Consider the following 21,804-nt stretch of genomic DNA (forward strand, 5'->3'; position numbering starts at 1 on the left):
TCGCTCCCCTTCTTCTCCTTATCTTCCAACTTTCTCTCTCTCTCTCTCTCTCTCTCTCTCTCTCTCCCCCCCTTTGCTCTACTCTCACTGCATCCCTCTCCTCTCCCCCAACCCTCTCCTCTCCATCTCTCTTCTTCCTTCCTACCCTTCCTCCCTTCCTCACCCCTCTATCCTCCCCCTTCCTTCCTTCCCTCCCTCCCTCCTTCCTCTCCCTCTTGTGTCTGAAGAGTTCTACAGTTGTATAGATCAAGCTGAAACAATAAGACCACAGTGGCTCCCTCTCCTCACATCCACTTCCTGCTTTATGGCTCGTAATAGCCTGTGTGAGTGTGTGTGTGTGTGTCTGTATCTGTGTGTGTGTGGGTCTGTGTCTGTGCGTTTTTTGTGTCTTTCGGCGTGTGTCTTGGTGTGTTTTTGTTGGGTGTGTATCTTGGTTGTGTGTGGGCCTGATCGTGTGTGTGTGTGTGTGTGTGTGTGTGTGTGTATGTGTTTGTGCTCATGATCACTTCCATGCATCCTTTAGTGTTTGTGCATGATGTGTGTGCTAGTATACATTTAAGGGTGGCCTTGCAGGGTGTGCGTGTGTGCGTGTGTGTGTGTGTGTGTGATCTGCACCAGTGATCTCAGGGTTGCGAAGGGTTCTTATGGGAATAACGGAAGTACCGATAAAACCACCCAATCACCTCCTCCTCAAACACACACACACACACACACACACACACACACACACACACACGTGCACACACCTACACACAAACGTGCACACGCACACATAAACATCACACACATACTCACATAGACATGCCTGCACACACACACACACACACACACACACACACACACACACACACACACACACACATACTCGCGCACACACACACACACACACACACACACACACACACACACACACACACACACACACACACACACACTCATATGCTCACACATCCACGCACGCACAAACACACACACAAGCATGCATCCAGCCCCTGATTGATGTGTGAGTGTTGTGTGTTTGTGTTGCGTTTGTGTATTGCAGCAGTCTGAATCTCAGTGCTGAGTGAATGGTCTGCCAGTCAAAGCTCTGGGAAATTACTTTTTATTTATGGACCTTTTGAACACAATTCCTGACCATATCTATGCTGGTTGGTTCTGAGGACTATTGGAGAAAAGATGAAAACATGAAAACATGATGAGGTTTTTCAGTAAAGCTCAAATGTATTACTTTGACTTTGTAGACTTTGTAGAGCTTTATGGACTTTTCTACTCAACAAACAATAATCAATAACTAATATTACTATGTTTATCGAATCAATATAATACTTTTTTGTACGTCAATATCTATATTTAAACATATCAATATTCTATAAACATATTCTAAGATATTCAGTGTCAGTGTTTTAACTATATATCCTTCTTCTTTTCCCTTCTTCTTTCTCCCCATCTTTCATCTCTCCATCCCTCCCGACCCTCCATCCCTCTCGTCCCTCCCTTCCTCTCCCTCCCTCCCTCCTTCCCTCTCCCCCACCCTCCACCAGAGCTCCACAGCATGTCGTGTGGTAACCCCGGGGTGCCTCCCAAGGCGGTACTGAGCGGTGGTGGTCGGCTGGCCGTGGGCGACAGCGTGCAGTACAGCTGCGTGGCGGGCTACGTCCTGGACGGCCACGCCACGCTCACCTGCGTCACCAACGCCGGCAACGCTGCCGTGTGGGACTTCCCCGCCCCCATCTGCCGAGGTACGCACACGCCGCTGAGACCTGTGTGTCTGTGTGTGTGTGTGTGTGTGTGTGTGTGTGTGTGTGTGTGTGTGTGTGTGTGTGTGTGTGTGTGTGTGTGTGTGTGTGAAAGAGAGAGAGTGTGTGCATAGGATTCTGTGTGTGTGTGTGTGCCTTGGAGTGAATTTGTGTGTGTGTGTGTGTGTGTGTGTGTGTGTGTGTGTGTGTGTGTGTGTGTGTGTGTGTGTGTGTGTGTGTGTGTGTGTGTGTGTGTGCATAGGATTGTGTGTTTGCGTCAGAGTGTGTGTGTGTGTGTGTGTGTGTGTGTGTGTGTGTGTGTGTGTGTGTGTGTGTAGGATTGTGAATGTGTGTGCGTAGGATTGTGTGTTTGTGAGAGAGAGAGAGAGAGAGAGAGAGAGAGAGAGAGAGATATAGTGTGTCTGTGTATATGACTCTGTGATTGTGTGTGCCTTGGATTGTATATATGTGCATAGGATTGTGGGTTTGCGTCGGATACTGTGTGTGCGCATGTGTGTGTATGTGTTCATGTGCCAAATACAACTTCATTTGGTAAGTTAGTGTAAGTCAGGACTGTAACTGTCTGCATGTCAGTCTTACACCCTTGAACACAACAAGACATTGCAAAGAAGTCACACACTTATGCATGAACCGAGTAAAACGGTTTATTTTTTTTACAATTCAAGAGAGAGTTCATAAATGGAGGTTCATTTGTAAACAAATTAGGAGGATATGGACACTTGGCGATCATCAAGACAACTCATATGAAAGAGTTGTTCAGTCTATAGTCGGTTATTGGGTCGTTCATGTTAATGTATGGGTTTGTCTTGTTTCAAGACTATTGACCATCTCAGAGTCTGACCACACACACACACACACACACACACACACATACACACACACACACACACACACACACACACACACACACACACATACACACACACACACACACACACACACACACACACACACACACACACACACAAAAACGTTCAACGAACTGATGTGAAATAGCATTTTCGTGGACAGTACATAAAGTGTGGGTGTTAGTTGAGGGGTGGGGGTGGGGGGGCAACAGACGTCATTCTGTCAGCAGAGGATTAGCAGTGAAGCCACAGGTCTGTCATAGAGGCTAAGAAGAAGCTAAGCTACGAGCCCAGCTCACACATGCCGATGAACTCGCCTTGGACAAACACCAAGAAAATGATACGCTGGCTGTGTGTGTGTGTGTGTGTGTGTGTGTGTGTGTGTGTGTGTGTGTGTGTGTGTGTGTGTGTGTGTGTGTGTGTGTGCACACCCCAAGGCATTCATTTCAGGAGTATATTAGCTTTCCATCAATTATTCACCCAGCCAATCAAATGATTCAAAATGGCATCCCTTCAGCAATATCAGGGGAATAGTGTGTGTGTGCTTGTTTGCGTTTTATGCGTGCCCTTGTTGGTCTGTGAGTTTGTATTTCTCAGAATAGACTTCACGAGATAGAATAACTGAATTACAGAGTAAAGTATTCATATGATCCAAACAGTACCCCCTCTTAAGATGAGTCCTAAAAGTCAGTTGATGCAAATGCACAACAAGGCTAGGCTAGGTGTAATATACAGTCCAGTGTTATGTTGACACTTTACTGCACATGTTCATGATTGACTATGTGTGTGTGTGAGTGTGTATTTGCATGCGTGGCGCGTGAGAGCGAGAGAGACCGAATCAGAGCGTAATATCTTGGTGCTAAATTATTTACAACACAGGAATGTAGTTTTGCATTTTTAGTGTGAGCACGCACAATCATCATCTATTGCACTTGCTAATGAATATTAGTGTGTGGGGGTTTGCCCGGGTGCACGTCTGTGCCTGTGTGTTTATGCGCTGCAACATGATTTCTGAATATCAAATTCAAATCAACGCTCACGCACCGAACATAAACTCATCAACACAATGAGTTAGTTTAAGAAAAGAAAAATTCTGAAACAAAAAAAGGGCAAAGAAGGAGAGGAAACGTGTCGGCAGAAACAGATAACTTCACACATAGAGGGGCCACACAAGAGGATCCATGAGGAGGACAAGAAGAGAGAAGGTTATTGTTCAATGCAGGAAAGTAATAACAGGCTCTGACAAAACGGAAAATCAGTCTGGCTGGGAATGGGAAATTAAACCACTGGAAGTGGATGCGTCGGAGGATTGAGGAGGTGTTCTGCTGTGAAAATGTGTCGCTCTGAGTGTGTTTTGTGCGATTGTGTGTGTGGTGTGTTGCTGGTGTACTACGCATCTTCACTCGTTAGTAAAGAGCATTAGACTTCTGGCTGTTAAATAACTCAGTATTGCAGTAATACAGTCATGCTCGGGTGTACTTTATACAACATCCATAAACCCAGCTCTCGTGCACTATACCAAGGTCTCGTGCACTATGCGAACCCCTGTGCACTATGTCCACCTCTTTTGCACTAAGCCCAGCTCACATGCACTATGCAATCTCTCGTGCACTGTATCCAGTTCTCGTGCACTATACCCAGCTTGTGCACAAAACCAAGCTTCTGTGCTCTATATCAAACTCTCATACTCTATACTTTACCTTTGTGCACTTTATCCAGCTTTCATGCACTATGCCCAGCTCACGTGCACTATACCAAGCTCTTGTGCACTATACCCAGCTCACGTGCACTCTACCAAGCCCTTGTGCATTAAACCTAGCCTTCCTGTTCTATACACAGCTCTCGTGCTCTATCCTCAGTACCAACCAACCCACAGACTCTCGTGGCTGAATGGGGGTTGTATTCCCCAAACCCTGTCTCTTTGAACCTCAAAGTCACACACATACACACATATCTTCCACCTGCACTGTACGCTCTACACCAGAGATCTTACTCCTGTACGGGTCAGATCAAGGGGGTGAATTCCCCTTGCATCCCCCCTAGGTTATCTCCTTCTTTCTTCTCCTTCAACACTACATTGGTGCATTCATAATACATGGGCGTGCAACACAGCTCCACAACTAGAGTTTAGGAACTGCAGGAGAGTGGTGGGTTCCCGACATGGCGGTCATGAGCTGGTGTTGCTCTGTGGAGGCCCAGGCAAGGGATGATTTATTGATCGCCTCATGTAATATTAAACGTGTTGTTGAATTATTATATAATGAAGTCTGTTAAAAAATGCACCGATTTTTGAGCAAGGCAGGGCCCAGTATTCATGAATATATTTGTGTACACACGCAGAAACACACAATGCGCTCAAAAACACACACATGCGCAGAGAGACACAGGTGCATACAAATAGGCACATGCACAGGCACACGTTAATATATGCGAACACACGCAGGCATACACATGTACACACATGTGCACACATGCATAGTATGCATAGTTTTGATTCTGTATCATAGCGGGACGGCGACTGGCATCTGGTCATTACAGAGCAGGCTGAGTAGGACGGCAGGAAACAAAGTCTGGAGACCAGGCGTTGGAGGAAAGTATGCAGCTTGAGAGTCTTGGTGACAGCTGTTGCTATGGATACCTCCTTTATGCTAATTAAATAGTCTAATTGGCTGGGCTTGCTCCAACGCACGCACACACACACACACACACACACACACACACACACACACACACATCTCCATCTTCTTTTTGAGCATGGATGAACTAAGATCCATTGGGGCATGCAAAAAATAAAGCAACATCACATGTTGCTTTTGGTTGTCCTCTGCAATAGAGTTGAAGTAGGGTGTGACAAACACAGGGGATTTGTGTGCATCTGTGTCTGTGTTTATTTGAATGCATGTCTCTTCCAATGTTGTGACTGTGTGACTCTCTTATCTGTCACTGTATGCTACTTTTCCTCGAAAAAACATTTTTGCTGACATTAACATGATTGTACTACTTGAGATGGACTGGCCCTCTTAGTCATCTTTCTATTTTTCTAAGAATGTCTCACACACACACACACACACACACACACACACACACACACACACACACACACACACATACACACTCACACACCAGCATGGTCCCCCATGCAGTGCAGTGGAAGCAAGCAGGGCTGTCAGTTTTGAGCTCCCTGCTGCCTGGGACTCGCATAGATTCACACACTCTTCACACGGCGTCAAAGGGAATGCATGAGTGTGTTTGGCGTGATTTGTCCCCATTCTTTGTCTTTATGTACATATGTATGTTTGTGTGTGTGTGTGTGTGTATGTATGTATATTTATACACACATATACTGTATACATCTATATATGTATATACATATATACTTCTGTCCTGTGTTTGAGCATAGCAATGTATTCATATGGTGTGTCTCATTCATTTTTTATTTTCATTTTCGTGTTTGTGTGCGTGTGCTCGTTCATATTGTGGAGATGCCTGTGTGTGCGTGCGTGAGCGTGTCTGCGTGCGTGCGCGCGCCTGACCTACTTAAACTCTCCCGCAGCAGCATCCGACACCCGGCTCACTCCGCATCTGAAGGATTCCTCACCAAATGCTGTTCAATTCCTGAATCTTATACCCCCCCCCCGCCTGCCCTCACATAGACACACACACAGAGACACTCCCCACCCCCCCTGCCTTCCTCGCTACCGTTCACACAGCCCCTGCACGCTGCACTAGCGCCGTCTGCTCTATCTGTTAAGCTATAAATACAGCATGGTCCTCTTCGTTGTCTGGAGCTCCCACCTCATCCCCCCCCCCCCCACCCCCCCACCCCCCTCCCCCCTACCCTTTACGCGAGGCGGGTCAAACAACATTTGTCTCATCGCGCACGCTGTTACCAACGCGGTGATAAATAATAGATCCCAACCACCGGGAGGGAAATGTCCCGGTACCGATCCACTAGTTCTCCCCCTCGCCTCAGGAAGGTAGATGTGATGGCCCGGTGTGCAGGGACTCATATGGTTCTCATGGTGTGTGTATTTATGTTACTTCCTGTTGTTTTATCCGTTCTGTGAGGGCGGTACAGTACAGTCATGTACATTAAGTCACATCATGACTTAAACAACCATGAAAAGCTAGTGGGTTAGAATCACAACGCCCTGTATAACATTATTCAGGGGGTACCGGTGCTATTTAGTGAGCTGGCAGCAGATGCTTGCCCACAGAGAGATTTACAGGTAATTGAGATACACATCATTATGGAACAGGTAGGGGGTGAGGGTCTCTTTCTCAAGGATGCTTCTAGAGGTTAGTCTGCAGACCTTGGGCACATCACTGTTTAGGATCAGAACGTAATGCCTGATCTGAAGTGTGGTCGCTTTTGATAAAAGTCTCAAAAAAATACTAAATAGTGTAATGTTAAATGGGTTGTGGTTAGTAGTGGGCCAAGCTCTGATATTTGGGGCAAGCTTTCTAGTGCATCTCTTTGGCCGACAAACAGTATGCGTTTCTTTACTTGTCCACCGGGACGCTACCGGTGGACACGTCAGGTCATTTTATTGTAAAGCCCTTCATCACAGTTACAGCCTCCAAGGTCTTTACAGGCCAAATATTTATGACACCCCCTTGAACCGTAGCCCCCCGAAGGGCAAGATAAAACTCCCTTAATCAACAGGGAAGGAATCGTGAGAAGGAACGCAGTTTGGGTGATCCCTCCTTCCAGGAATGTTAAGGGTTGCAATTGGTGTCATAATTGACATTCGTAGTTGTATGACAAGCAGACATTTTAAATCCAATGGAAAATTTTGGAAAATTTGTATTGTGGCCAGACGACAAGTCCGGATCACCACAATACACTAATACAGAGCAATAATTATGGTGGTATGGGGCAGGGGGTACAAGGAACATGTAGGGAACCTCTAATCTAGTACTTATCAACAGCAGGGGCCGGCTATTGCTGGCTTAACGGGTCAATTTAGCTGTAATGAGAGCTGAGGGTACCTCCTGGGCCATAATACAAGGCCATTGAAGAATTTGACAAATGTGTATGCAATACTCTCCTGTGCTGTCTATGGCTCTCTCTCTCTCTCTCTCTCCCTCTCCCTCTCCCTCTCTCTCTCTGATACAGGGTATATACCTGTGTAGTCAGTGTTTGGGCCTGCTCTTGTTATTATCTGGCTGATGGATCCCTGTGGAGGTAAAGCTCTGCTGATCCCAGCAGCTGGCCACACGGATATGCACACACCCACACACATATAGTCACACACAGGTACACACACACATGCACAGGTGCACAGCGCACAATATTTCAGGACCGTATGTTCCCAGTGAAGCAAGGAATATGACATATTTTCTACCATAACATTTCAGTCACCCCTTCTCCTCCCTCTCTCCCTGCCCCGTCCCCTCGCCAGTGCATTCAACCCTCTCTCTCTCTCTCTCTCTCTCTCTCTCTCTCTCTCTCTCTCTCTCTCTCTCTCTCTCTCTCTCTCTCTCTTTCTCCAGTCGCCTCTGTGCTGTGTCGTCACACCATTTACATCAAGAGGGAAGCCTCTAGCGACTCTGCCCCATTCGTCCCATTCGTCTCTAGCCTGGTTCCCAGAAAAAACATGAATGCAAGCTCCTGTTTCCTTTGCTCCACACACAATGATTTTTATCTTATGAGATAGACCGACCTATCACAACCGTACATCTAATATAAGGCGGGATCAATACGGTGACGAAAAAGAAGCGCCATAGAGGCATTTAAAACAAAAAACAAAGATGGCTGCCGCTGATGATAGAACGGTCTGTGGATTACGCAGTCAAGACAGTATCAAACGATGTGGACGGTATATTTTCATTAAAAAAATTTAAAAAGTACTAATTGCAGTTTGCGATTCCTCTGGCGATGCCTTGCTAATGCGTTGTGCCTGTGACTTTAAAGGATCCTCATTGTTCCTGTCCGCCTGTACAGGCTGTTTACCCCATGACCACGCAAGGTGTCACAATCACCGCCCTAGTACTCCCCGCTTGACTCCTCCCAGCAGGGGATTGGGGGAGCCTGGCTCCGCCCAGACACCACTATTACGTGGAGTGTGGATATCAGCCGAACTTTATCGGGGCAGCCGCTCATTTGACATGTATTTATGTAATTTGGTGTTTATTTATGTAAATGATCATCGCACAAGTCTGGTGTGTTGCACACAGGAAGGCTTCTGGAACTGTGTTGAGTGTAATGAGTGTTTCTCTCTCACATCCCGTGTGTGTGTGTACTCCGTTCTCTCTCTCTCGCTCTCCTTCAGATCAATGTAGTAGTGTTGTAGTGACACTTAGAGGTCCCTTATCTCCTCTGTGCAGACTTGTTATATCCTTCTGCTCTCCTCCTCCTCCTCCCCTCCTCACCCCCTTTCTGTTTCTTTGCTTTGCTGCTTTTTCTTGTCTTGCATCCACCACTCGCTCCTCTCCTCACCTTGCCCCTCCCCTCCCCTCTTCTCCTCCCCTCCCCTCTCCTCCCTGCCCCTGTTTACTCATTTTACTTAGTAACACCAAGTTACTACTTCACCTCTCCTCTGCTCTTTTCTGCTCCCCTCTCCTTCCTCTCCTCTCCTTTCCACTCCTCTCCGTCTCGTTCAATGATCCCCTCTCCTCTCCCCTTCTCTCCTGTTCACTACCCCCCTCTCCTCTCCCCTTCTCTCCTGTTCACTACCCCCCTCTCCTCTCCCCTTCTCTCCTGTTCACTACCCCCCTCTCCTCTCCACCTCTCTCCTGTTCACTACCCCCCTCTCCTCTCCACCTCTCTCCTGTTCACTACCCCCCTCTCCTCTCCACCTCTCTCCTGTTCACTACCCCCCTCTCCTATCCTTTTCTCTTGTGTCCACTGATTTCCTCTCCTTGAATCTTCTCCCCTCCCCTCCTCTTCTCTCCCCGCCCCCTCCCCTTGTCTCCCCCTGTACTCCGCTCTGTCCTCCTCTGTCCTCTGAATCTTGGTTATTTTGACACTGATGACGGGAGCTGTCTAAACTTTGGTTAACAATGACAGATGAGGTTTTGGTTACAGTTCATTTTCAAATATTAAGCTGTGCTCACATTGTTGCACAATAGGCTGACACGGCTGTGCACACGCTCTGTAATTCCTTCTCCATCCCTTCAATCTTTCTCTCTCTGTGTCCCTTTCCATCCCTCCCTATCACTCTCTCCCTCTCTGTCCCTCTCCATCCCTCTCTCTCTCTCTCTCTCTCTCCCTCTCTGTCCCTCTCCATCCCTCTCTCTCTCTCTCTCTCTCTCTCTCTTTCTCGCTCTCTCTCTTCTCTCTCTCTCTCTCTCTCTCTCTCTCTCTCTCTCTCTCTTTCTCTCTCTCTGTTCACTCCCTTGTTCTTCCCTTCTGGTGAGGCCATTTCTATGCCACTTGCCTCTGGCAGACTCAAAAGGAAATTGTAGAGGTTTTTTTCCGTGTGGAAAATATAGTTATTGTGTTCATTGTTTGTTTAAATATCCGTATGTGAAAAGATGCACATTTGGATTGCAGTAGAGCAATACACATGACGGGTGTATGCCGGTTAAGTAGGATGCGGTTCAGTGAAGCCACAGAAGGGGGTGTAATTGCATACTCTCGAGCGCGGGTAAAAGGAATAATTTGCAATGTTACAGCCAGGCTAACATTTCAGTGCCAAAAGACTTTCAGCTTTCTCTTTCTCTCACTCTCCTTTTCTCTCACTCTCTCTTTCTCTCACTCTCATTCTCTCTTGCTCCTTTTCTCTCTCTCTCTTTCTCTCTCTCCCTCTTTCGCTCTGGCTCTCATGGTCTTTCTCTCTCTTTCTTGTTGTTATCCCTCTGCAGTGTGATTACATTGAAGCACGCTGTTACAAACCCCATCGCCACAAACACCTCCACAGAAAGTAGTGCCGGTGGCAAACAATGAAAGTGAATTATGATTTAATGTACTACTTCCTTTGTGATGTACAAATATGACGGGCTACCGACTACGAATTCCACAACACAGACTTATAGTGTGGTCTTGGTGACGTCATCACATGTTGAATGACATGGGATACGCTGGTCCATCCCTATCGGGGCTTCCCACCCGAGAACGCTGGTCCAGTTCCGACCTCGATTAGCGATTGGCCTGACTCCACAATACACACAAACACACACCCGTAAACAACAGGGATTTAAACCCATTTAGTGCAGAACAGAGCTCCGTCTGCTGGCTGTTTATACACTGCATGTTAAATAGGTGCAGCCAAGCCAAGACTTGCTATAATTGAGCGTGAGCTAATCCCTCCGAACTTGTTCTCCAACCCATCCACTATCACCAAGTAGCTGCAGTCCTAGCTGTGTGCTGCCAGCCTCCTCCTCCCCACAGCCAGGGCTGCTGCCCCCTGCTCCACAGGGGGGGCTACTGCTAATGAACCCACCATAGTGGGGCTCTGCTCATGAGCTTGAGGTGGACACAGTAGAGGGTCAGGTTGGCTCGGTGTCAGTCTGATATGCCTGAATACAGTATATATATATATATATATATATATATATATATATATAGACAGCCCATTTTTCCATCTATATATATGTATATATAGATGGAAAAATGGGCTGTCTTAGCTTCAAATTGGGTCCCCTATAGTTTTCAATATGTGAGAGAGCGAGAGGAGTATGTGAGAGAGCGAGAGGAGGGAGAGAGTGTTCGCTAGGATAAGAAACTACACAATGCTAAGAACTATAAGTGTCAGGCTGTACAACATGAACACAAGTTCTTAGCATTGTGTAGTTTCTTCTCCTAGCTTTCTTTGTTGTGAATGGGGATTCGGTTAATCTAGTGATTGTGTTTCTCAACAAACGAGTGCTTGGCACTTGTTCCCATGAATATCTTTACTGTACCGACCGCAAAATATTATTGGTTCTCTTTCTTCTGACAAATGTACATCAAAGTCGCTTTGGATAAAAGCGTCTGCTAAATGCCCTAAATGTAAATGTAAATGTCTGTGATGCTGGCTATACTCTGTACAATGTGAATGGTCCCAGGGGCTACACTGTTAAAGATTTGGTAACCACTGATGTGGCCCAAAGTAAATAATAAAGTGATTAAATGTAGGGGCTTCTGTATCACGTAGTGACACATGCCTGCACTGCGATAAACGGCCAAGTCTTTCGTCCAATTACATTGCACCATTGTCAACTGTAACTCATAGCACGGTGATTGACAGCTCGCTTTGGTTTTTGACAGATTAAAATATCAAGGCGAAGCTGTACTCTCGCCAGCGCAACAAGCCCTCCCACTTTTTGAAGGCCTCCCACCTAAACCTCTCTTCCTGTCCTCCCCCGTCCTCCCCCATCCTCCCCTGTCCCCCTGCCACACTCTTATTTTGACACTGATGACGGGAGCTGTCTAAACTTTGGTTAACAATGAAAAGCTGAAGAGCACTTTTTGTAAAGCTATGTCCCGCCCCAAGCCTCGTGGTTTTATGCAGACCCCTCACGGAAGGCGTTTGAAAAGTACTGCCTGACTTCCGTTTGATAGTGCCTGGAAAGACAGAGGAAGCACTAAACTTGTGCTGTGTTCCCTTCCCCTTCTGGTGCCATCTGTCTACCCCTCAGCATTGTGTCCACCGTGCACTTTTTCTTGGCGCTCAGGAGCGTGCACAAGGACACGTGCTGCAGAGGGTGGTCGTGGGAATCGTCTTAGGCCTGAACCTTTTGAAGTAGATGGTGGATACCCTGCATGTAGACAGTAGAGAAATACAGTCTGGTAGACGGACAGAAGTACAGTCTGGTAGACGGACAGAAATACAGTCTGGTAGACGGACATAAATACAGTCAGATAGACAGACACATAGATAGAAATACAGTCAGATAGACAGACACATAGATAGAAATACAGTCAGATAGAGGGGGAAAAAAACAGTCAGATAGACAGGCAGAAATACAGCCAGGTAGATAGGCAGAAATAGTGAGACAAGTCAGTGAGACAAAAGGACATAAATACAGGAAGAGATACAGCCAGGAAGACAAACAGGCAGAGAGAGAGAGAGAGAGAGAGAGAGAGAGAGAGAGAGATGGGGCGAGAGACAGTGGGCTTGTGCTCCCCCAGGCAGCAGCAGGTTTGTGTCAGGTGAACTTTAGTTAACAGCTCTGTGATTGGTGTAATAATTTGTTTACTAGGATGGCTTCATTTCCTGAGAGCTGGCTGCTGACACCACAGCCACGGATTACTCAGTCACACACCCTCACAGGCCTGCATGTGTGCCAACATGTACACACACACACACACACACACACACACACACACACACACACACGTGCACACACACACACACGCACACACACACACACACACACACACACACAGAAAGGAAACAATGCAAAAAGACACAAACACACATGCAGAAAATAAACAAAGAAAAAAGACACACACACACACACACACAAACAGAAAATAAACAAAGAAAAAAGACACACACATTCTTGGTGGATCCCTAGCATTTGCACAAAATCCCACACAGACAGAAAGAACACACACACACACACACCACATCAATGTACCTTGTAGCACTAACACAAATGCAACACAAAGAGGTAAACACATGAGCACATGCTGTAGTCAGCAGGGTGGTCGTTAAGCCACTAAACGATTTAGCGTGGCGCACAATGTCCCACTGACTGATACCGTGTGTGTGTGTGTGTGTCTGTGTGTGTCTGTGTCCGTTGTGTTTGCATGTGACAAGCCACCAGCCAAATGCAGTACATTTTTGCGGTGCCAGAAGTGTTGTCTCCTCTTCCCTCTCCTCCCCCATTTCCTCTTCTCCTCTCAATATATCTCTCCCTCCGCCGCGCTGTCTCTCTCCCCCTCCACCCCCTACCTCTCTCTACCTCACATGCCATTTTAGAGCCGGCCTTTTCATTCATCTGAATCTGGGCTCGTTTACAGCCGGGGAGCCGACCGTAAACATCCCATAGTGTCCCACGGCGGTACCTTCCAGAACCCTGAATCATAGCTGAAGCCCTCGTCCAATCGGCAGTGGACGGCTGGATTTGAATTGGATTTCTATGGCGAACATGGAAAGACGTGATCTCCTTTGATTGTATCTCGGTGCCTGTATTGAGCTTCAGGTTGACAGTATAAGTCCCAAGGGAAACACACATCACAAGGGGTTGGCTGCATGTCACAGGCCACACAGGAATTCTATTGTGGCCACGTTATACAAACTTCTCACGTATGTTTACCCTGTAATACCGACCGTATACAGGCCTTGTATCATATTACGTGCAAAAAGAAAAAGTATACTAATTTCAACAGCAAGTTGATGAGTAAAAAGTTGTTTGTGTGTGTGTGTGTGTGTGTGTGTGTGTGTGTGTGTGTGTGCGCGCTCGCACATACAGTATGTGTTAGAAGTCGACTGAAGGATAGTCTTGCCAGAGGAATCTGGGTGTTTGTGTGTATATGAGCGTGTATGTGTGTGTGTGTGTGTGTGTGTGTGTGTGTGTGTGTGTGTGTGTGTGTGTACCTGTGTGTGTGTGTGTGTGTGTATGTGCCTGTGTGTGTGTGTGTGTGTGTGTGTGTGTGTGTGTGTGTGTGTGTATGTGCCTGTGCCTGTGTGTGTGTGTGTGTGTGTGTGTGTGTGTGTGTGTGTGTGTGTGTGTGTGTGTGTGTGTGAAGATGCAATGTGTGCATCTCACCATGGTTAAGGTAAGGGGAAGCAAGAAGACAAAAGGAGCAAAGGCGTTGAGATTAAACATGGAGAGGCTATGAAGATTAAGTATTAGTCACGGCCACTTAGCGTTTACCGCGTAAGCGGCGGGCGGCAGCCCCGTGACAGACGTCTGTTGCCACGACGACCGAACAATGGTCACGGCTGCCATGACAACATAAAGACCGGACCTTGGGAGACATGACTGGTGAGGTATAAGAAAGGTTTATACACACAGTACAGTGATGGTCATGTGGGGAGGCAGATTTGAATGGGAGGGAGGATGTGTTAGTTAGGAGAGGGGGGTGGATTTGAGAGCGAGCCGGTGCATGTGTCTGTCCACGTGCTCCCTTCATCGCGCAGGGTTGTGTCCTCAAAGTTACAGCAGTCAACGTTGCCATGGAAACAGAATCAGCTCACATACCTACCAGCAGTTAGAGTTTAGTGATATGCTGACCCAACTCCCCCTCTCTCCATCTCCACCCCTTCCTCTCTCTCTCTCTCTCTCTCTCTCTCTCTCTCTCTCTCTGTGTCTGTCTCTCTCTCTCAATCTCGCTCCCTCTCGCTCTCGCTGTAAGTAACACTCGTCTCTTTCAGGAGATACTTTGACAGGTTAATGCTCAACCTCTGTGTCTGGGTCTCTCTCGCTCGTTCTCTCGCCCATTCCCTCACCCCCACGTGCACACACACCCGGACTCAAAGACAAATGGACACACACACACACACACATGCCTGCACACACGTTAATACACACTCACACACACAAGCACACACACACATTCACTGACAAACACCGCCTGAGAGCGGACAGCAGGATAGACAGTTTAATCTGTACGAGGAGAGGGGAGGGCGAGAGAGATGAAGATAGAACAAGATAGAGGGAGAGGGGGAGGGAGGGAGGGAGAGATGAAGGTAGAACAAGAGAGAGAGAGGGAGATCGAGAGGGAGAGGGGGGAGAGAGGGAGGGAGAGATGAAGGTAGAACAAGAAAGAGAGAGTGAGAGGGAGAGGAGGAGGGAGAGAGAGATACAGGGAGAAGAGAGTTGAAGAGAGAGAGTGTGGATGAGGAGATGGAGTGTGCTGGAGAGAGACAGATTCGGGGGAGGAGGTTACGTCCAGTACTCGTCTCTAGAAAACACAGAAGAAGAAAAAAATGTAGACATGGATAGAGGGAAAACTTTATTACTCTGTCTGCTTTGACGACACAGCAGGGGAGATCAGGGACTGAGTGGGAGGAAGGTTGGCAGAGAGAGGGATAGAGGGAGATTCAGAGAGAGAGCTTATAATTATAATTATACATTATTGTTATTGTTAATGAATGGAGGAATAGCTTCATTCAAATACTTAAGCACCATATATGATAGAGAGAGAGAGAGATGGATGGATAGACAGAGAGAGATAGACAGAGAGAGAGAGAGAGAGAGAGAGAGAGAGAGAGAGAGTGAGAGACATGGAGAGAAAAAGATGGCGAGAGAGAGAGAGAGCAAGATTGAGAACAAGATAGAGAACAAGAGAGATGGAGATAGAGAGAGAGCGAGAGCGAGTCCACCGACAGCACTGCAACATACTTTACATTGTTTCCGTTCCCTTGACAAGACGGCTGCACATGGAGGCTCATCTGGCCGCTCAGTATTTTAAATATGTTGCTGGGTATTTTCCGCTAGCTTCTCAGCGTCTGGAGGCTTTCTGCTCAGCAGCGGCGGTCTCCGTAAAACCTGCTCCGACCGGCCAGCTCAGGCGGAGATGTTCCACTGCAGCTGTTTGCTCATATGGCTTAATGCATTTTGGACTTTCCGGTTTTCCGTCTACTTTTCATTTATGAATTATTTTCCCTCACACTCTCGGCTGGGTTATACAGCCAATGAGCTTTGAGCTCCTTCCTTCCTTTTTTTTTTTAAAGGCGAGGATTAACACTCTCCATTGGGGGATAAAATCCTATTTATGTTTTTTAAAAAAAGTGGCCTTTCAGCAAGCTGCCCAACCCCGCTCACAAACCCCCGGACACCCTGCTGGGCTGTGACTGCTTAGCACTGACAACACCTCCCTGGAACGACAGACAGACAGACAGACAGACAGACAGCCCATGCTACAGCCTGTTACCACATCAGGGACAGAGCCAGGGAGACACAGTGTGTGTGTGTGTGTGTGTGTGTGTGTGTGTGCGTGCGTGCGTGCGTGTGTGTGTGTGTGTGTGTGTGTGTGTGTGTGTGTGTGTGTGTGTGTGTGTGTGTGTGTGTGTGTGTGTGTGAGAAAAGGGAGTGTAGGAGAGAAAGTGTGTTTGTGTGTGTGTGTCTGAAACAAACCCTCGTATCCTGTGGGTACGGGGTACATGCTTTTCGATGTAGTGCCGCCGGTTGTATCCTGCAGCGTCACCCCCGACGACCGTGCATGGTCACATGGGCATGTATGCATATCCCTGCAGCCTCCCTCGGGACAGCGCGTGATTGACATCTCTATCCGTGGTTGTCATGGGGATGATGATGGATGTGTTTTCAGTTAGCGCGCAGCCTGGATGTTTAAGCATTCCATCTGCATACATAATGTCAGGAGGGTTTTTGTGTTTTTGCATAAAGGAGTTTCACAAGCGAGGGAGAGGGAGTTGTCGAGGGAGGGAGAGAGCGAGGGAGAGACCTATAGATGGACCTACAGGGACCTGTAATGAGATTAGTGTCCTTGAGGAATTGGGGATTCTGTGTTAGCGTTCAGTCGCACAGCAGGCTAACTGGGTTATCCCCTAATTGAATCATGCAGGTGAGTTTTGTTGTGTAGAACTACTTAAATTTTGAGTTCAGTGGCTGATTAAAAAGAGGAGCGGTCATCATCTTTGTGGCCTTGTGGACATGGATCGTACAACGTAATTAAACATTTGTTTTTTTGTTGATCTGGGAAAATGAGCCTCAAACATATAGTAGCACTTAGGTTATTAAAAATCAGCTAAATGAAAGGGAGTTTAATTGGGCACGTCTTTTAACAGCTACTACTAGTGTCATAATGGCACTAATGGCAATGCAAAATGTATAACCTTTAACTGTGTGTGTGTGTGTGTGTGTGTGTGTGTGTGTGTGTGTGTGTGTGTGTGTGTGTGTGTGTGTAGACCAGCGTTCACTACCTGGTTATCCAGTGTGTGCAGTTCAGTGATCAATACTGTCAGATGATTGAATAAAGCATATTCCATCAGTGAAGAAGACAATTCAGACGATGATTATTATTTATTGAGATACTTGCACTCATGGCTCCCCACAAGAAAATACCGGTTGAGAATTGAGTAATTTATATTCCTTTTCATGCACCAATGATGTCACAGATCCCGGCGAGAAACCCCAGCAGCAGACACACACACACACACACACGTGTACATGTACACAAGTAACCCTAACGACATCATCATACATGACGATTTGCTTATTTAGTGTGGCTACAAGATCCGGGCATCATGTTCAACTAGGCATGTCTGCGTTTACGATGCACATCCGATTTGCACACAGACACACACGCATGCCCCTGCACACGTGGAACCCACGTGCACAAAACCATAAGTTAGCCTTCAATAGGGAATCAGCGGGTATATCAGTAGTCGACATGCTCCGCTGCTCCATTATAATGTAGAAGGCAATCACACTGTTCATCTAGGCATAACTAGGAGGCACACGCAGACTGACAATAATTACGCAGGCACACACAATCACACACAGGCAAGCATGCACATGCGCACACGCAGGGGAATAGAGTGGCGAGGGTGGGAGTTTGGCTCCCAGCTGAAATTGGAGTTCGGGACTGGGTTCGATCCCCAGTGACCTCCTTGGGCAAGCAACACATATTCACACATACACACACACACACATACACACACGTACAGGTGCACACACACGGACATGTGCGCATACACACACACACACACACACACACATACACACACACGCATGCACGCATACACACAGACGCACACACACACACACACACACGCACGCGGATGCATACATATCCATTTTCATAGTCATAACCCACATGCTGCAAACGTTGTTGAACGCTCTTTGTTCAAAATAAAAAATGCTATGTGATTGTATTTAGCAGAACCACGTAGAGTGACTAGTGACAAATGCACACACGCCATCATAATCCCCCAAGCCAAACTGTATGTGATCCATAACAAGGCCTGATGAAATATGGACCAATCATTGTGAAAAGCCAGAGACATTAATCCCCGTCCAGGCATTGGTGGTCTTTCCAGGACAGCAAACTCATTAAACAGAAACACGCCATAAATTCTGTTGTTGTTTTGGTGGTTGTTTATTTGGTAAAAATATATATAATCTTAAATAATCCTAAATAATCCAAAATTGTCGATTGCTCCTCAGTGGCGCGTTTGGCGTCGGAGCGCAATAGTCCACGTATATCGATTCCCAAAAACGGTGTTCCCTGCCTCCGGTATGCATGATGGTGTTTTACTTTCCATTGTCGCTTTTCAAATAGGCGCAAAACGGCATAAACGCGTCATAAAGCTATCATCTACACAAAGCCCGATTGTGAGTAATGACAAAGATAGCGGCGTTCACAGGCTGCGGGCCGGGATGATCTGGTTGTGAAACAGCACGGAGAAACCCTGCGGTGTCGTATAAATCCAACGCTGGGGCGGTGCTGAGGTTTGGGCGCGTGCTAGATGTCCCATTCCCTTTCAACCCCCGTTCACAAAGGCCAACCACGTATGCTAATCCGACACGAGCGACACGTCATTTGTTTTCCCTCGGCCCGGGCGCCCCGCTGCGCGCCGCACTGGTGAGGGGAGACGTGCTGGGAAACACGTGACGCGGCCCGCGGTCACGGTCGTCTTTCATCCGTGGCGCGTTGAAGGTGCAGTGTTTGCGACGGGAAATCCAGTTCAGAAAAGCCTCGGGGCCGATGTATTAATAATGGACAACGTATGGGATCGGCATGTAATGTATGTCGGTTGACTCTACCCGCCCTACCTCCACCCCACGCAGAACAACACGCCTGCTGGGTATCACTGGGAGGAGGCGGACCAACTGCAAATTTGCGGCCTGTTTACGACACCGTGACACCCCGAGCGGTGACATTTCAATCGTGGAACGCGCCCCGTGTGAAATGTTGAATCAACACTGAGGTTTAACATTTCACATCTGTGCTTTAGGTTGAAAGCCAAAACAATAAGGGGTTAATTCTGATTTAAAGGCGTGCGTGCATGCGTGCGTGTGTGTGTGTGTGTGTGTGTGTGTGTGTGTGTGTGTGTGTGTGTGTGTGTGTGTGTGTGTGTGTGTGTGTGTGTGTGTGTGTGTGTGTGTGTGTGTGTGTGAGGGGGCTCACTTTACATTTAAAATGGATACTCAAATGTTCACGGTGGGGTGCGGCTTTGACGACGCCCCAGCGCTACAACGTTGTGCGAGAAGAAACACAGCATGTGACATCTGGTACTTGCATTGGCGCGGAGTATGGAATAGCATGGAACCCAGCTATACATACAGGACATACAGCCCTGTGCGAAGGAGAGCCTACTGTCTGTTCTCTCAATGCCTGGTCGGTTGGATAAGTCTGGTTGACGGGTGTATTTTGTTCTTCGTGGTGGGCGACCGCCATCATAGCTGAGAAAGCAGTGGTTTGAAAATGCAGGGTTTTTTTTCTAAATGGATTGAATGAGTACAAGACTATGCAAATGAGGTGGGTTGCAGATCTCTAGATTTGCTTACTACATGTTGCTGGGGAAATCCACCATCCATTAGAAAGAGGGGTTATTTTAGAGAGAATGGGTTTTATCTTGTTGATGGTGGGTTGCAGATCTAGAGTCCTTATTGTTTTCCAAAGGTTTTCCATTACGCAAAATATATGTACCAGTCAGAGTCATACATTTCCTTAAAATGAATGATGTTATAGCCCTGAACACAAGCGATGGTCAAAATAGTGATGTATGATAACACAAGATAACATTCCCACTCATCATAAAATCATGCATCTTCGTTTTGTTCTTAGGTATCACATCCAAATCCGGCATCAGTTCAAGATATGTATCCCATCCAGCAACTCCCAAGTACATCAGTGGAGCCAATCTATCACGCATTATTCCCTATATCATACACAGAACAAGGAGAGACTTCTCAAGTCTCCAGTACCCCAGAAGGTTAGACTCCTGGAAGCTTCCAATGCCCGAGAGTGTTAATCTTCTGAGAGGAAGCATGTTTAAAATACAGAAAGACATGTTGTGAATAAGATATTAGAAACATGTTGCATAGCACTCCTCCCAGGGGTGCACTTAAGCCTCATGCATAATGCACACATCGATACACACACACACACACACACACACACACAGATGCACACACACGCATATGCATGCGCGCACGCAGACACATTGGCATACCCATGGGTGTTTACACACACACACATGCATTGACAGACGTGCACACACACATGCACACGCACACACATGCACGCACACACACACAGGCAAACATGCATACACACACTTGCGCACACGCATGCAAGCACATACATATGCACACGCAGAAACACACAACCACAGACACATACACACACACACACACACACACAAAGTAGCACATCGGAGACAGTTTGTCTATGGATCTGAGATCCTGGTTAAAGACGCCTCCAGAAACATTGAGGAGGAGGAGGAGGAGGAAGGGGAGGAAGGGGAGGGTGGTGGTTTGGAGGGCTGGGGGGGTTGGGGGTGATTAAACATTAGCTAGCAGGGAGTAGATATGTAGAAATAGAAGCAGCCCAAGAGGCTGAGGGAACTGGGAAAGTGGAAAAACACCAATTAGTTATCTTGAATTTGATTTGCACTTTAGCATTGTTTTAAACTCTTTTTCTTGTTCAATTCATCTCACATTCACACTGATAATTAAGGATAAAGTGGTGGGATGAGCAAAATAGCCGAACAATAGTGACATTTAGAAATTAAATTAAACTGATCCGTCAGCATTTGTTGAGGCGTGTACGCTATTAGCTGTTCAGCTATTTAGCACATTGGTGTCTATTTTGTTATCTATCCATTCGCTTATCTTGTGAGTTAGGCGAAAATTACAATACACAGACAGACAAACCTGCGACTTCACCTGCACACGCACACATTCACATGGGTAACGATGACAACGGGACGGTGGAATCCCTGCTCAATCTATTTGTGTATCTAATATTCATGTGGACCCTGTTTCAACCCTCTCTCTCTCTCACTCTCCCCCCCCCCCTCTCTCTCTCTCTCTCTCTCTCTCTCTCTCTCTTAAATCTCTCTCTGTCTCTCATGTCTCTATCTCTCTCTCTATCTCTGTCTGTCTTACGTCTCTCTCTGTCTCTGTCTTACGTCTCTCTCTCTCTCTCTCTCTCTCTGTCTCTCTCTCTCTCTCTCTCTCTCTCTCTCTCTCTCTCTCTCTCTCTCTCACTCTCTCTCCTCTCCTATCTCATCTGGGACCCCTTCACACCAGGAGGCCCCCTGTGGTGAGCGGCAGCGGGCCCCCGTCTCTTGTCTCGTGTGTCCATCTCCCCGGGGTTTCCTCCCAGCCTCTTGTTCCTCTCTCCTCCA

General features: G+C 47.1%; 1 protein-coding gene across 1 annotated transcript in view; it reads left to right on the forward strand.

Annotated features, from left to right (window-relative positions):
- Nucleotides 1–21,804, forward strand: part of csmd3b (CUB and Sushi multiple domains 3b) — a gene marked incomplete at both ends in the record, with an annotated part of 306,229 nt that overhangs the window by 122,845 nt on the left and 161,580 nt on the right. Inside the window, one exon of the mRNA XM_084484831.1 lies at nt 1,542–1,739. Within this exon, the coding sequence (XP_084340957.1) occupies nt 1,542–1,739 (198 nt within the window). The remainder of the gene's footprint in view (nt 1–1,541; nt 1,740–21,804) is intronic.

Source organism: Micromesistius poutassou (assembly GCF_964030765.1).
Source record: "Micromesistius poutassou genome assembly, chromosome: 20".
In the NCBI taxonomy this organism is placed as follows: Eukaryota; Metazoa; Chordata; class Actinopteri; order Gadiformes; family Gadidae; genus Micromesistius; species Micromesistius poutassou.